Here is a 16,761-nt window from a genome sequence, read left to right on the forward strand (position 1 = left end):
GCCCCCCACCCCACCCCCAGGCCCCTCTGCTGCTGCAGTTTCTAAGTTCCAGCCCTAACCTGCTGCGGGCATCGGCTTCCTGGCCAGCGGTGGGGTCCCCGGGGCGGGGGTGCCCTCGCAGCCTGGCCCTGGTTCCAGGACGAGGCACGGGGCTCCGTGGGTGCTGGTAGCCTGCAAAGCTTCCGGACAAAACCGGAGAGGCCGTCATGCCCCTGGGCAAAGATGGCTTTTTACGGTATTAAATGAGTAAGGCCAGGGCTTTGGTGTTAGATGGGTTGGGGCTTCCACCTCTGCTCTACGTCTGGGAGGCTAATTGGCTTATTTAGGCCTCAGATTCCTTATCTGCTAAATGGAGGTAATAAGAGTGGCCACATCGCGGAGTTCTTGCGAGGATAAGGAAGATAACAGATCCGGTCCTTTTCCGAGTGCCTGGCAAGCAGTAAGTGGTCAATAAATCTGGCTATTAGGGTGACCCTTTATTCCCTTTCGGTCCTCTCGGGAGCTGCAAGACAGGATGCTCCCTTCACTCCCCAGAATGGACATCGCTCGTTATTTTTCAAGCGTGAGTCTTTTTAAGCTTTGGAACAAAATCTCAGCTGGGGCTTTGGGGGCAGAAACAGCAGATAACTGGGTTTTCAGAAACACTCTGCCCCCAGACGCCCAGCGATGAGAAGGGGCTTTCAAACCTGCTGCTGGAAGTCCGCACCGCACGTGCCCTCCCGCCAGCACAGGCGGCGGTCAGTTAGCAGGGCCTGGGCTCCCCCTACGTCCTCTCCCAAATGCCATCGCCTGGAACCGACTCAGGGCACCCGGAGCTGCCCACAGACCAGAGTGAGTATGTGTGCGGATGCGTCCTGGGGTCTATGTACATCCGGACTCTGGCCTGGGAGCTACAGGGCAGCAACGGTGAGGTCTCTGGGAAGGGTCCCCACCTCCTCTCAGATCTGTCCCCTAGGAATGTGCCCTTGCCACCCGCTTCTGTCCGTTCACCCCCAGAATGTCCTGAACAGGCCATGTCAGGCCCTTGGCAATCACTTCCTGGTGCGGACTCCCCAGAGATCAGAGGAGCCGCCTGCTGTGGGTTTAAAGGCCCTGGTGCACGTGCTTGAGCTTGCAGAGCAGTAATTAGTTTATACTTGTTTATGTTAGACATAGAGAAATATTTTTCTTTTTTTAAAGATTTTATTTACATATTTGAGAGAGAAAGTGTGAGCACAAGGGGAGAGGTGGAGGGGCAGAGGGAGAGGGAGAAGCAGGCTCCCTACTGAGCAGGGAGCCCCATGTGGGGCTCGATTCCAGAACCCTGGGCTCACGACCTGAGCCAAAGGCAGATGCTCAACCGCTGAGCCACCTGGGCGCCCCAGAAATATTTTTCTTTACTGTTTCTGACATTTTCCTTCCTGCTCCCCCCTTTTTTATTCCAATAGGCAAGGACTAGATCTTTTTCCTTTTCCTTCTTCCCAAAATTGTTTGGTAAAACTTTCAGGGACACTCAACTAATAGACTGCCTGGCACCTATAAATCAAACCAATCAAATCAAGTCATTGATAAGTTCTCTGAATTTTAACACTTTTTTTTTTTTTTTAAACCATCGATGTCTTAAATGTCTGGAGGCCCGAGAGTCACAGAGCTGGTGGTGTTTGGGAGATTGGAACAGAAAGGCATAAGGGGCGAGTCACCTTGAGCAGAACAGCAATAATCAAGAGGTAGGTGGGGAAGGAAGAGGGTTGGCGAAGTCTAGACCAGATCAACCGCCTTTCCACCTTGTACATAGCCCCTGGACTGAGCTTCGGGGTACGGGGGTAGTACGCTCAACCAACGATTTTGAAGGGTCCTAGGCCTGAGTTCCTGGCTGCAAAGCCCTGGGTCTTGGTTCTCAAATGGTAAGCATCAGAATGTTCGAGGATTCCTGCGGGAGATGGCTAGCCTGCAGAATGCTGCAACCCCAGCTCCCTCGGGAGGTTCTGACCCTTGATGTCTGGGCTGGCCCCAGTGATGGGCCGCAGCTGCCTCATGCTGGCTCGAATGAGCCGCATGTTAATTTTTCAGGCATTCTGGGAGTGGGTTGTTAAGCATGGCTTTGATTAAAATTGAATTATATGGGGGCGCCTGGGTGGCTCAGTGGTTGAGCATCTGCTTTTGGCCCGGGTCATGATCCTGAGGTCTTGGGATCGAGTCCCACATCGGGCTCCTGGCATGGAGCCTGCTTCTCCCTCTGCCTGTGTCTCTACCTCTCTCTTCTGTGTCTCTCATGAATAAATAAAATCTTTTAAAAAGTCAAATTATATAAACTTACAATTCAATTATATTAGAAACAAAATATTTATTCTTAGAATTTTCATTTCCTAATGATTTTGATTCAGTCATTACCTACACTGTTGAGGTTGTTTACACCTATTATGTCTATTTGGTAACACTACTGTATCATGGTACGCTACAGCACATCTCTTCCCAACTACACCTTCCTTGACTTCACATCTGTAGCCTGGGACTGGTCACGGAAAGAGTATTTACACCACAGAAATGGGCAGAAGGCTATAAACCAGGGCTCCCACAACCCAAGAGCCACTACTAAATGTTTACTGGCACACGGCTGGGGACAGAACCCCAAAATCAAGCTGGAATAAGCCCCTGGCCTCCTTGGATCAACACTGCGAAGTGTAGACTCAGGAACCCAGCCCCAGCCTCCCTGTGTGCTCTGGGAAAAAAAAAAAATTGAGGTACCTGCATCCACAGCTCTATAAATGACCTTCTGACCGTGGGCAGGGTACTTGTCTCTGAGGCTTTAGTTCCGTCACCTACAAAATGGGTCTGCTGCTAGCGCTCCTGCATTCAGAGGTGGTGGGGACGGGATGAGCTAACATGAGTTCGAGCCCTCAGAACAGTACCTGGCAAGTACGAGGCCCTTGATGATGGTTACCTAGTCTTACAACCTGACAAAAGACAAAAGGCTTAGCCCCAGCAGAGCTCCCCTCCACCCCCAATTTATCACATTTCTTTTTCTTCTTTTGAGAATCCTGTACCGTTTGTAGAAAATTTAGAAAAATAAAAATAATGAGGATGAGGGGAAGAGAAGGCCTCCATCTATCTTCAGGACCTAGCGAGCCTCTGGGCGCACCTCCGGCCCTTCTGTCATTTTCCCAAACCCGGACTATGTCCACCTTGACGCCCTTCCGGAATAGGACACTCTTGTTTGCTAACTGAGGATGTGTGGGCAGCGTTTTCTCTCGCAGGTCATGCTCAGATAAACCAGGATGGGCTGTGTCATCAGCATTACAAAAGGTGACTGGCAGTGGGACGGGCATTTGTCACAGTGGTGGCATTCCGTGTTGACGTTTGTTATCATCTTGAAGGACCTGCCTTATTCATTTATTAGACAAATATTTGTTGAGCACTTGGCGCTGTGCTCTGGGGGCTGTGAAGACAACAGGGTGTCTTGTCTTTATCGGTGAGCTCACACTCTTAATAGTGAGAATCTATATAGCAGGACAGGGAGTATTTTAAAAAAAACAAATAAGTTATAGGTTTTCTTTTGATTACAAAAATTGTGTTTGGCAGGAGGAACCCCTTTGTCTTGGCTCTTATGTCAAATGACGGGAAAGTCTGGGCACCTGTTAGGAGAAGTGCTGATTCTCCCCTTTAGCAAATGCTTGCTGAGAGGGGGTGGTCATGGCCCAGCCTTGCTTATAATCCTTCCGAGGCTCTTAATTATCTATATTCTCAAATCTAAAAGATTTAGCTTGCATAAGTGTGCCCCAAGACCCAGCCTCACCTTCTAGGGGCTCCCTCCCTCTCCTGCCATGCACCACCCACCAACTCTCAGGAGCAACCCCCAAACACCTTTGCCTGTCCCCCCCCACCCCCCCGAAGCAGCCGTCCCTTCCCCAGTGTGGTCTCTCTTAGGGTGTTTAGCACACCGTGTTTTTCTTCGGGCTGGTCTTGCTAGAGGACAGATCTTTGCACCCCTGACTCTCACACGGTGCCTGCCACGGAGAAGGGATCTGAACACGTGAGGCTGGCTCAGTGAGCCCTTGCGGGGACCCCTGTGTCCGATGGCAGCCCTGGGGCCAGTAGGAAGGACAGGGCAAGCACCAGAGGGGAACCTGGCACAGCATGGGTGGCACCTGTCAAGTTTCAACAGCCCAGATGGTTTGGTGATGACCACAGACTTAATCTTGAGCATAAAACATACAATTGGGGGCACCTAGGTGGCTGAGATGGTTGCGTGTCTGCCTTTGGCTTGGGTCATGGTCCTGGGGTCATGAGATCGAGCCCCACGTCCGCTCTCAGCTCACTGGGAGTCTGTTTCTCCCTTTCACTCTGCCTCTCCCCCTTCTTGGGCTCCCTGTCTCTCTCTGTCTCAAATGAATAGATTAAAAAAAAAAAAAAAACGACTACGACCATAAAACCGAGGAGAGAAAGGGCATCCTCTATATGCAATGCTTGCCATGTATCTCCTATAATCTAGATGTGCTCAAGAGCTACATTAATGGGTCAATCGGATTTATTTTTTGTGACAGATTTGTCTTCCAAAAATGGCCACAAAAGTACCTCCAGTCCCAAGTTCTTCCAGAACCATGCTACTCCACTACCGAGGATGGAGGAGACGTGGAGCCTCTGTTCCTGAGAGCTTTCCCAAGATGTGTGGCTCTCAGTAAACTGGGGTTTTTGTTTTGCTTTTTAAAGATTTTTTTTATTTATTCATGCGGGACACAGAGAGAAAGGCAGAGACACAGGCAGAGAGAGAAGCAGGCTCCCTGTGGGGAGCTCAATGTGGGACTCGATCCCGGGACCCCAGGATCATGCCCTGAGCCGAAGGCAGACACTCAACCACTGAGCCACCAGGGTGCCCCGGGTTTTTGTTTTTAGATGAATGTTCCAGAGACAGAGGTAACATAGTCCTTCATACACTGAACAGTGTGGTGGGAATACTTGTTTTCTGAATTTCACCCTGATCCTCACCCCCACCCTGAGAGTGATGGGCTGGGAGCTAATCCCCCCCACACTGGCACTGACACAGGGAGTTGGGGCCTCCCCAAGGTGGGGGTGGGGGCTTCACACTGTCCAGGCCCAGGGATGCTGCACTGAGGTTTCCTCAGCCCTGGAACTCACACCCCCGCTCCTTGCAGTTCTTTAAACTATCTTGTTTCCTGGTGGCCTCTTCCTACTGGAGTGTGAGCCACAGGGGCAGAGCCAGGGGCAGGGCCTGCAACCATCCTGGTCTTGTCTTTAGCACTCAAGTCTGGCCAGTGGGAGGTGCTCAAAAATATTTTTCTAAATGCTGAAAGAATAAATGAGTTGAGGGAGCACGTAGAGATTATCTGGGCCTGACCCCCACTGTGGCAGAAACCTCCCCCATGGTCGCCCTGACAGGTGAGAATTAGCCTTTCTTAAAAAATATTTATTTGTATATTTATTTATTTATGTAATCTCTACACCCAACGTGGGGTTTGAACTCACAACCCTGAGATCAAGAGCTGCATGTTCTGAGTGAGCCAGCCAGGTGCCCCGAGAATGATCCTTATTTTATTTTATTTTATTTTATTTTATTATTTTATTTTATTTATTTTTTTTAAAGGATTTTATTCTTTTTTTTTTTAAGGATTTAAAAAAAAATTTTTTTTTTAAATTTTATTTATGATAGTCACACACAGAGAGAGAGGCAGAGACACAGGCAGAGGGAGAAGCAGGCTCCATGCACCGGGAGCCCGACGTGGGATTCGATCCAGGGTCTCCAGGATCGCGCCCTGGGCCAAAGGCAGGCGCCAAACTGCTGCGCCACCCAGGGATCCCCTTATTTTATTTTTAACATTTTTTTAAAAAGCTATTTATTTGAGAGAGAGAGAGAGAGAGAGAAGCAGACTCCCATTGAGCAGGGAGTTTGAAATGGGGCTCGATCCTATGGTCTCTAGGATCATGACCCGAGCTGAAGGCAGACACCCAACCAACTGAGCCATCCAAGCACCCAGAAATTATCCCTATACACTTTTGGGAAGGAGAGATTACTGCCACAGGGCAGTCTATTCCATTCCATTAAAAAAAAAAAAGCTTCATGTGATATCAAGAATCACCTCCTAGTGACTGCTAATGATTGCTCTCAAGAGCTTTCTGTGTCCTGGCTGCCTCCTGGAAGGAGAGTTCTAGCTCACCATTACCCCAGCTCCTGGTGAGAAGGCCCTGGACAAATCACTAGCCCTTTCTGGACTCTTAGGTCTTTACACAAACCGGAACCACCTCTTATTTTAGCACTCTGAGGACAGTGATGTACCTAAGGGATTCTGAAAATTTATGAAAGTTAAGAACTCCTCTTCCTTTTTAACCTAAAATGCCAGAAAATGCTGAAGGAAGCACCATTCACCTAATGACTCTTACTTACTTTGGATCCATCAGGATCGGGGTTTCATTTTTCTCCCATCTCCTATCACGCAACATCATAAAAGCTCTTCTCTGATCCTGCACTAGACTCAGCCGCTGGGGTGTGATGGGCAGTGGGTCTGTTTCAGCAGCTTAGAATCTCCCAGGGCAGTGGGTCCCCTTGAGGAACCTGCACGTCCTGTCCCCCACAAGCCTGTGACAGCCCGCCTTCTGGTGGCAAGCGCAGGAGGCCCGGGGCCCCGTGCAGAGTGGGGTTGGGTGTGTGGGGCCTGGCACAGCTCTGGGACTCTGGAGCATGTGGCTTCTTATCCCAGCTCAGAGGCCCTGTATTCTCTGAGGGGTCACGTTCCGCAGAAGTATGCTCTCAAGGTGTGGCCTAAATCAATAGAACAAACAAGATGGCGCCTCAAAGGTCAGCTCCCTTGTGGCTCTTGTTTCCACACCCAAACCTTTGTCTTGAACCTGCCAGGAATCTTCCTGCCTGGGGTTGCTTTGTCTATGTGGCTTACACGACAGCGAGGACAGTTCAAATCCGGACCAAAAAAAAAAAAAAAAAAAATATATTGCCTCTCAGACACAAGAAATCATGCTTTACCCAAGTCCTTAACGAGGATGGAGGAAATCTTAGAATGAAATCCAGGGCTTCCCAGGATTTTCCCCTTCTCACTTAGCACCTCTGGGCATCAGTCTTGGGTCTTTTCATTTTAATGAACCCAGTGAACCAGCCTCCACCTTTCAAAGGAATCTGAGGAAACTTTCCTGCCAAGTCCCCACTGAGCGCCTGTGACACTCAAGAACGCGGGCCAGGCTCTTGTGTAGGTTGAGGAAGTCCAAGAAGAATAAAGATTATAGGGAAACAGTCTACCTTTCTTTACAAGGTCTTGTTTTGCATCCCTGAAATCTCAGATTCAGCTACTACAATGAAGTCCTGTTGCAGAAAGAGCTGGCCTTTTATCACCACTTAAAATCTAATTAATCCATATTGAAGCACAAAGATTTCTGTTGTATTTTAGGGTGAGGGGTCATAGAGCCCTCTTTGTTCATCCTTAGACTTATAATCATCAAGTATTGGGGATATAATTTTACCAAGCAAATTGGAAGGTAACAGATCAAATCCTTATCGGAAAGCCTAACTCATAGTTTTAACAGGGTCCTCCGTCCTTTACATGAAACATTATATTCGAGAACAAAAACGCATTTCAGAGTTTCCAAAGAGTTAATGGCCAAAGCTTATATCCCAGGCAGTAGGACCAAGATCGTCACACTACTGTCAGCCACGGCAGACGGTGGCTCCTATAGGGGTGGCCGAAGTTGTGAGGTCTGTTGCGATGGCTTTAGTCTTTAGAGTAGCAATGCAATTCGCCGGACTTTTCTTATCTTTGCTGGGATGGGTTTTAGCCATTATTACAACTTATTTGCCACATTGGAAAAACCTCAACCTGGACCTGAACGAAATGGAGAACTGGACCGTGGGGCTGTGGCAAGCCTGCGTCACCCAGGAGGAGGTGGGCACGCAGTGCAAGGACTTCGATTCCTTCCTGGCCCTGCCCGCCGAGCTCAGGGTCTCCAGGGTCCTCATGCTCCTGTCCAACGGGCTGGGGCTCCTGGGCCTGCTGGCCGCCGGCCTCGGCCTGGACTGCTTGAGGCTTGGAGAGTCGCGGCGAGGGCTCAAGAAAGGACTGCTCATCCTGGGAGGGACCGTGCTCTGGGCGGCGGGGGTCGCGGCCCTGGTCCCGGTGTCCTGGGTGGCCCACAGGACGGTCCGGGAGTTCTGGGATGAGACGGTGCCGGAGATCGTGCCCAGGTGGGAGTTTGGGGAAGCCCTGTTTCTGGGCTGGTTTGCTGGCTTTTTCCTCCTCCTGGGAGGGGGCCTGCTGAACTGTGCGGCGTGCTCCACCCGGGCTGCCCGCGCTTCGGGCCACTACGCAGGGGCAGAAACACGAACTCGGTGCCCGTACCTGGAAAATGGGACCGCAGACCCGAGAGTGTGAGACTCTGACAGGACCAGAGAGACGCATCTTTCCACATCCACTATGATGTGGAGTCTTTGTTATGTCACTCAATCTGTGCAGCTTATGTGTTCTCATCAAATAACTGCTTTTCTATTCTAGATTTCCCCTGCCCCCTTTCCCCAAATCTGGAGAAGTAAGAAAGAGGCGAGTCTTATATGTAAAAGAAAATGGTCATGGTAAGCATTACATAGGCATGAGCAAAAAATAAGTTCATTGATCTGGTTATTTAAGTCAAAAGGTGGTGATGGTGGTCCATTGTAATCAGTATTAAGTTTTAATGTGTTAATTTTGTATTAGAAACCTTTTTGTTTTTGTTGGTGGCTGGAAATAATAATATCTAGTTTCTATTTCCTAAAGGAAAAACCCATCTCAAATCCTTTGAACACCCTGCATTAGCGACAGCACATGTTCAGCTTATCCCCAAGTGTTATTGCCACAACAATGGCTTTGGTCTCCTTTGAACAGAGGTGGTTTGTTTGTAGGACATTAGCAGGCCCCCCGTGTGACAGAGTTTTATAGGGCTGACGGTTTTCAGTACTTTACGGCACTCTCAGACTCAGAATACTGGCCAGTCTCCTCTCTTGTCTCTTCCTTCAAAAGCCTCAAGTCTAAAAAAGATTCCAAAAATATTTTGCGCTTGATATCTGGATATTGACAGTTCACATGCCCTGATAAAAACTTTCCTTGTTCAACTAAAAAGGATCAGCATGGGGAGATTTGCTTTAGGGGTGTACCGACCAAGATGTTGATTCTGACCTACAAAGTCCTATTGCTTAACTTTTCCTGCAACCCAGAAAGCACATTTAAGCAAAGAAAAAAAAATGTGCGTGCACACGTGCATGAATTGGACAGGAAGGCACGTAGGCGAGTGGACTTGATATTTAGGGCCCAGGATGGTTTCATGTGTTATGCGGTGTAGGCTGCTTGAAAGTCTTAAAAAAAAAAAACACCTGGTTTAAGGCCTAGAGGAGATTTCTGATCGATTTATTTGGTTAAGACGGATTTTTTTCTTGAACCTGCTTCTAAAAAGTGACCACATTCACTATTCCCGCGACACGCGTGCTGAAGCAGGAGAGTGATTAAGAGATGGCAACGTGACAGGTGCAGTCAGGAAGACGGTTGCAGAGTGGGAGGAGCCGAACCCGAACTGCCCAGGGACACCCTGCATGTAGACTTGATTCTTGGACTCCTTAGAAAGCTCGGGAGCCCCACGAAAGCCATTTGCGTATTAATGACAGAAGGAGAATGAGTCCTGCCTGATGTGATTTCCCAGACAGCTGCCCCGACACGCGGGTGGCGCTGGCCACACCTCGGCATTGCTGGTTGGCAGGCTTAGTCCCCTGTCCTCTTCTGAAGCCCGGTGTCAACACGGACTCAAACAATAGCCACTCTGGCAAGAGTCCTCGACACACAATGAAGCCGCCTTGCCGAGCTCCGCAGTGACAGCGTTGGGGTGTCCCACTCCGCGCGGCCGCCCCAGGGCAGGAGCTGGTTTCTGGCTCTGGCGCGGGGCTGGGGGATGATGGCCTTGGAGCCCCGAAGCGTGGCGCAGTTGGCGGGGGCCTCCTTGTCCTTGCTGGGGTGGGTCTTGTCCTGCCTTACAAACTACCTGCCCCAGTGGAAGAACCTCAACCTGGACCTGAACGAAATGGAGAACTGGACCGTGGGGCTGTGGCAAGCCTGCGTCACCCAGGAGGAGGTGGGCACGCAGTGCAAGGACTTCGATTCCTTCCTGGCCCTGCCCGCCGAGCTCAGGGTCTCCAGGGTCCTCATGTTCCTGTCCAACGGGCTGGGGCTCCTGGGCCTGCTGGCCGCCGGCCTCGGCCTGGACTGCTTGAGGCTTGGAGAGTCGCGGCGAGGGCTCAAGAAAGGACTGCTCATCCTGGGAGGGACCGTGCTCTGGGCGGCGGGGGTCGCGGCCCTGGTCCCGGTGTCCTGGGTGGCCCACAGGACGGTCCGGGAGTTCTGGGATGAGACGGTGCCGGAGATCGTGCCCAGGTGGGAGTTTGGGGAAGCCCTGTTTCTGGGCTGGTTTGCTGGCTTTTTCCTCCTCCTGGGAGGGGGCCTGCTGAACTGTGCGGCGTGCTCCACCCAGGCTGCCCGTGCTTCGGGCCACTACGTGGCGGCAGAAACGCAGGATCGCCGTCAGCACCCGGAGACGAACAAAACCCACCTGAAAATCTAAGCCAGAAAGCATCAGTGCCGTCCACTCTTCAAGAGACGCGCACTCCTCTCTGGATTTGGTAGGATCTCCTGTTACACAGCCACCTAGTCACTGTTGCTTTTAATTTTCTAAAATGCATCCCCCCCACCCCAACCCCGTGGCTATTGCCTTCTTAAATTATCATTTCCTTTTAAGACAGTAAAACACTTTTATCTTCTCTTCTGAGTCCAAAACCACTCAAGACTTAATAGTAATCACACTCATTACTGGGGATGAGTTTTCTCAATTTTAAAATAGATGCAGTGATTGCACAGAACTGGTAAATAAAACATTATATTAGTGCTTACATATCTTTGAAGGTGTTATTCATGGAGATGAATCATTTTGGCAATTGGGAATGTTACTGCTAGTCATTTACTGCGTTCAAGTGTGTAAAATCACCTATTATATTGAAACTGAAGTCGTTGCATGTTTATGGAGAATGTACATTAGAGCATACGAAAAAATTGCTGGTTCTTTGAAAGCTGAGAGGTGAGAGACGTGGGCCACATCGTCTCCTTGGTAATCGGAGACCTCAGTGCCTCTATGGAGCCTTCCCCGAAAGCCAGCCACATTCCTTCATTCTGCCCTCACCCAGGGCAGAAGCAGAGGAGGGCAATCTGGTGCCTGGGGAGATTTCATGGAAAATCTGCCACACAGGTGTGCTTTGGCCGGGGTGTCGCGGGCTCTGGGGTAGGAGCCTGCTGTTGCCCTCAGCCCTGGCTGCCCCCCCGACCCCCCTGCTCTGTGGAGCAACCACAGGGGGCGCTGCAGGTCAGGGTCAGGGTGCCTGGGGAGACAGGTGTGGGGGGCTTAGGGTAAGGGGCTCCTGAGATCACTGCCCCACGGGAGCACAAGGCTGGGATAGGCAGGGACCACAGAGCTCACCTTGGAGACGCCCTCTTTTACTCTGCACGATGAAAACAGGCTTTTTCTATCAGCAACACGGATCGCCCAACCAAGAACTATTTCCAGCCAACTACTGGCTTCAGAAGTTCCTTCGTGATAGAGTTGATATTTGCTCAGTACCTGGCTCAAGTAAACTCTTGTTGGCACCAATCACGGAAGTTGAACAGTAAAGGACACTGAAATTAAGTTATGAGGCAATATGCATCTTTGTTTTAAAAAAAACAAAAAACAAAGAACAAGAAACACTGAACTTTCTTCCACCCACAAACAGAGGAAAAGTGCAGAAACCAAAGTTAATCTATGTGATGTATTTGCATACTTTTACAGACGAGACAAATTAAAACAGAAACATATTCAGAATTTAACCTGATTAAATATTTAGTTCAGTCCTGAGCTTTCGATATTTAATACAATATAAAGTAATAGCAAAAAAAAAAACAAAAAAAAGATTTTAAATTTGATTTGCATGCTACAGAGATTCAGCTAAACTTTGTTCATTTGGCTAGCAATATTTTTTTTTTTTGTACCTGTAACTTAGATTCTGATATACAAAATTATAATAACATACTGATAATTCAGACTTGAGAACTAAATATTACATTCTTTTTACCCTGTGCAGAATAGATTCTACCTTTAAAAAATAGTATTTATAATATTAAAATTCATATGGTTCATATGGTTTTGTGATCAAGTTATTAAAATGTTTTGTCACTGTGAATCATCTGGGTTAGTACAAATATGATAGAATTGTTAAAAGCTGCCTATAAATACATAACACCATTGCTGATTTTTAAAGTGTGGAGAAGGATTATATTAAAATAAGTTCGTTTCTCGTGTTAGAAATGAGCACATTTTGTAAAATAAAACCAAAAACATCTTGGTCACAACTGTTAACTACCAGCCTGAGACAGATTTTATTCTTTTATACTTGTCTGGAACTTTTTGTATCACAAAAAGTTAACAGCTAATCTGATGAAGACTTATAAAGGTGTAAATATTCTGATATAGCCTCTTCTATGTCAAACATTTAAAATGGCCAGAACCGAACTATATATTAAACAGAACATAAATAAGACCGTAAATAAATAAATGAAGAAAATAAAATCGTACGGTACAACTACACATAATTCTATAAACATTTTCACGGTCAAACTAAGACGCTGAACACAGCTGACCTTCATTTATTTTAGCTCTACATTAAATAAACCTCTGTCTTTCACATTTGACCTTGACAAGGATGAATGGTCTTCTCTTTCTAGTTTTCCTTAGTCATCTGATAGGATGAACCGCGCAGCCTTGAAGGACTGCGTGCAGCCAATTCATGAGGCTTAGTTTTGTTCAAAGTAGTGTCACCTCCGGTTACAGCTTCAAAGACATTTAGATATAAGTGGTGGGACAGCCGAGGAAAAAAAACAATTAAAGTTCTAGGCTCAGAAATTACCTAATTTGAATTTGCATTCTGATAAAATGAACTTTCCAAAATATGTATAATTACTTTCAAGAAACTAAAAATTCTTGCCAGGGATTCTATCTTAGAAATAGAATTTATCATTTTTTTTCCTAAGGGGTCCATTCCTTTAAGATGATTTTTGCATTTCTAAAAAAAAAAAAAAAAGATTTAATTTGTTATATAAGACGGCTAACCAAAAATTGCCTCTTCCACTATAACTGAATGATAAGGATGATTTAAATTGCATAAATACTTTTTATTTTAAAAGCCTTTACACTGGCAGAGCTACACTGCGGATTTAAGCCGGGCCTGGGTTGGATAGGCTAAAATTCTACATAGGAGGACACTTGACTCAGTTTCTCTCTCTCCATTAGTTCATCTATAATTGTTTTCAGAAACAAATGTCTTGGCCTTTACTTCCAGTGAGTAATCTCCCCAGGCACACTCTTCTCTTGGCCTCCTTACCACAAATTACAGATAGGATCCCCTAAAAATGAGAGCTGCAAAATAATTTCTAGTAAATGTTAGAAGTCTGTTTAATAAAGTCTAAAAAAAATTTTTTTTGGCAACTTTGATTCAATCAAGATTCCTCTTTCACCGAAGGAGTGCATTTCCCTCCACACGGCTGGCGCAGTCTCTCCCTAGGGGACCGGCTGTCCTGGGCGCCACTGTCCTGGGCGCCACGCTCCTACAGCTCCTACCTCGGACAGAACCTCAGCAGCACAGCCGGAAACTCCCCTTTGAACACGTACACAAATCCAGGTTGTGTTAGAGGCAGCAGGTGCTCGCTGGCGAGTCCATCTGAGTGTGTTTAGGGTACCTGGCTTTCTCCTTGCCTCTCCCTACCCTTAAGGTGACAAATCACAACATCTTCACGGCAGCCAGGAGCACTGCTCCTCTGTGTTCTGAGATTCTCACTCAGCATTTTGTTTCCTTTCGACTAACAAAAGGACAAAAAGGAAATTGTTTTAAGGAAACAAGGGCTTCAACACAGGTGACAGGAGTGAGTGCAACACCTTGTTTCAGGGGGACTTGGAGCTGTACTCACGTTTGACTTCAAACTCAAAGAGCTATCCCCCACCCCCAGGTACAAAAATACCACATGGCCTGTTGCCATCCTCACAGTCTGCTCATGAGACAATGAAGGAAAAGCCAAAATCGCCTTCTGCTACACTGAGTTAATTCTCAACAGTTGGTTCAACAGGATATACGCTGGGCGCTGCCTTTATTCCATTTTTACAAAACGCAGCCCACTGGCAATATGTATGTACTGGACGACATTTGTGTACCAGATTATTCCATTTTGGTTATCTGATTTTTTTTTCTTTTTTAAACATACAAGAATTACATTCAAGGTACTTTACAAATTAACATGTTGAAAATCTGATGTGAAACAAAAGCTCTTTAAGAGTTGACAGTTACGTTACAAAATGACCCCCCACCCCCACCCCCCGCCAAAACAAAACAAAACAAATGTTCGGTCTTGTACCCTCCCTAAGTGAACAGGTGACAGGATAATTTCTTTAGGGGCGTAATCATACATCATCAGCTGGCAGGGACGGGATGCTTATCTTCGCCCTGGTGAAGTAGGCAATCTTCTCCCTAGAATTAAGGGTGAGAAATAAACCAACTTGAATGTGATGTCGAAAATACTCGGTGGCCGTTAAAAATAATCCCAACAACTCCAGCGCAGTCTCCGCGAGCCTGGGTAGGAGATGTTCTCCTTAGGTGGAACTCCGTACCATCAAGATGGTCCTTTCCCTTTACGGGGGGATATAAAGAAGAACGGCAGCTCTGGCTTACGGTAAGTCACCTATAGACCAAGGCAGTCAGCTCCTTCCTGCATTTCCAGCGTTAGACAGTTTTTCAACCATCAGGGGGTCAGTCATGAGTGCTTCTAAACCAGGTACTTTGCATCTACCTTGCGTCTAGAAGATGCAAGATGTCCAAAGTCCTAGGGAACTTCTCAGGGAACTTCTCAGAGTCCCAGTGTATGATACTGGGACAATTCTTTAATATCAATACTATGCTAAGGTAATGGCCACTTGCTGAGTGATACCTTGACCCCAAATGAGGGGAAAAGGAGGCACGTGAGTGCAGTAAAGGTAGATTTGTCCTGCGTCCCAGAACAGGGATAAGAAGAAACAACCCAGAAGGGAGAAGCCAAGAAAGATTGGGGAGAATGGTTTTCAGAGGTTAGGAGAGTATTGAAACAAATAGATAAGTAAATAAATAAGGTTTTAGGATTGTATAGTCCCCAAAGACAGGAGTAATATATCCACTTTCATGCAAAATCCTCACATCGTACATAGTATCCCATCAACACATATTTACTGAGGATGTGTGATGTTATGCAAGGTGCGCTGGTAGCGATAAAGAAAAATGAAGCAAAAAAAAAAAATAATGCATCAGCCTTCCTTTGAGAAACTAGGAGTTCATCTAGATGGTGGAGGTAGCCCTGCGTCAAGAAGCAAGTGCTGAGAAAAAAAAAAAAAGAAAAAAAAAAAAGAAGCAAGTGCTGAGGTGGAAAAGCACTAAAGACTAAGGGAAGGAGGGAGAAGAACGGGAGAGCGACACAATTGTGGGAACTGGAACAACAGCTGACTTTGTGGTTTGCGTCCTTCGTAATCTGTTCTATTCCATAAGACATGAAGGCAACACTTAAAAAAAAAAGGCAAGGGAGTGTGACCATGATGTTACCGAAGGCCCATCACCCCGACTCCTGACTTGGAAGCTCCTGTGACAAATTGGGACACAGGGCACAGGGTGGGACGCACAGGTGGTGGAGCAGGTGCCAGCGGCGGGTGCCCCAGACGCCCCGGCCCCCGGGGAGCATCCTAGGAGGAAGGCCCCGGGAGCGTCTGTTCAGTGAGTGACAACAAAAGCCCCGACGTCCTGTGCCTCTCTGTCCGTCCTCAGTGAGATGTGCCAGCTGCTCCTAAGAGCAGGGGCATCCTGAGCTCTTGGGACCAGGCGCTAATGGGTCAGGGCGCCGCTGGGGGTGTCTGTGACCTTGGAAGGAGCAGATGGAAGCATCACCCCAGTAGGAGAGGATTCGGGGTCTCCTACGCTAATGCACTTCCAGCATCACTCAGACCACACAATGTCAAGCCCAAGTGGGGCGGGGCGGGGCGCTTCACCTGAAGGACTGCACCTGCCGAGGCACCTTCCGGCTCTGCTCCCGGAGCCGGCACACGTCCTTGGAGACCTGCCTCATCAGCTTCTCCGCATTCAGACCTTGCTTCTGCTCTTCCTTGGACTGTTCAGCCTGGCAAGGGAAATAAAAACACAGAGCCCCGCGGAACTAATTAGAAAGTTCTGAAGACACAGAGCCTGGGCACTTAGCCGGGAGGCCGGCGATGGGTGTGTGTCCTCCCACCGGCAGGGGTGACAGTCGCACCCCCCTCATGCAGCTGTGGTGCAGTCGCAGGTTTATTTCACTGCATTTCAAAGATCTCACTGTGCAGGTAACGTGTGATCATCTTATTACGTCTGGAAAACCTAAGAACCCTCAAAACAGAAATGAAAAACTACTTCCAGCACTACGACCAAGTACTATCTCCTAATGTTTCAACTTCTTATTCATCTTTCCAAATTTTTTATCTTACCCATTGTAAAAGCAGTTTACTGAAGCAGGATTTACACACCAGGTTAGCTTCTTTTACTTAGAATTATGGATTTAAGGTTCTTACATGTGCTTCCACAGCTTGATTGCTCATTTCTTTTTAGCGCTAAGTACTAGTCCACTGTTGGCAAGTACCACAGTTTACTTATCCATCACCCACTAAAGGACACCTTGGCTGCTCCCAAGT

The 16,761-nt window shown here is 47.7% G+C and overlaps 3 protein-coding genes across 7 annotated transcripts in view; 2 read left to right on the forward strand and 1 right to left on the reverse strand.

Moving 5' to 3' along the window:
• Nucleotides 1-7,703: 7,703 nt before the first annotated feature.
• On the forward strand, nt 7,704-8,366 carry CLDN24 (claudin 24). Its single transcript, XM_035700031.2, has one exon. The coding sequence runs from the start codon at nt 7,704-7,706 to the stop codon at nt 8,364-8,366; it is 663 nt and encodes a 220-aa protein (XP_035555924.2).
• A 993-nt stretch (nt 8,367-9,359) lies between these two features.
• Nucleotides 9,360-13,158, forward strand: LOC112675249 (claudin-22). The gene has a single exon (XM_025471852.3). It carries the CDS (start codon nt 9,907-9,909, stop codon nt 10,570-10,572), a length of 666 nt encoding a protein of 221 aa, XP_025327637.3. The 5' UTR covers nt 9,360-9,906; the 3' UTR covers nt 10,573-13,158.
• The window catches only part of WWC2 (WW and C2 domain containing 2), a 211,753-nt gene continuing 206,678 nt past the window's right edge, over nt 11,687-16,761 (reverse strand). For all 5 annotated transcript variants that reach the window (XM_035700014.2, XM_035700012.2, XM_025471849.3 and 2 more), the window contains 2 exons: nt 16,090-16,217; nt 11,687-14,551 (listed from right to left, as the gene is read on the reverse strand). In XM_035700014.2, coding sequence (XP_035555907.2) covers nt 14,485-14,551; nt 16,090-16,217 — 195 coding nt within the window. In that variant the 3' untranslated portion in view covers nt 11,687-14,484. The remainder of the gene's footprint in view (nt 14,552-16,089; nt 16,218-16,761) is intronic.

The sequence above is a fragment of the Canis lupus genome, chromosome 16, assembly GCF_003254725.2.
Source record: "Canis lupus dingo isolate Sandy chromosome 16, ASM325472v2, whole genome shotgun sequence".
NCBI lineage: Eukaryota > Metazoa > Chordata > Mammalia > Carnivora > Canidae > Canis > Canis lupus.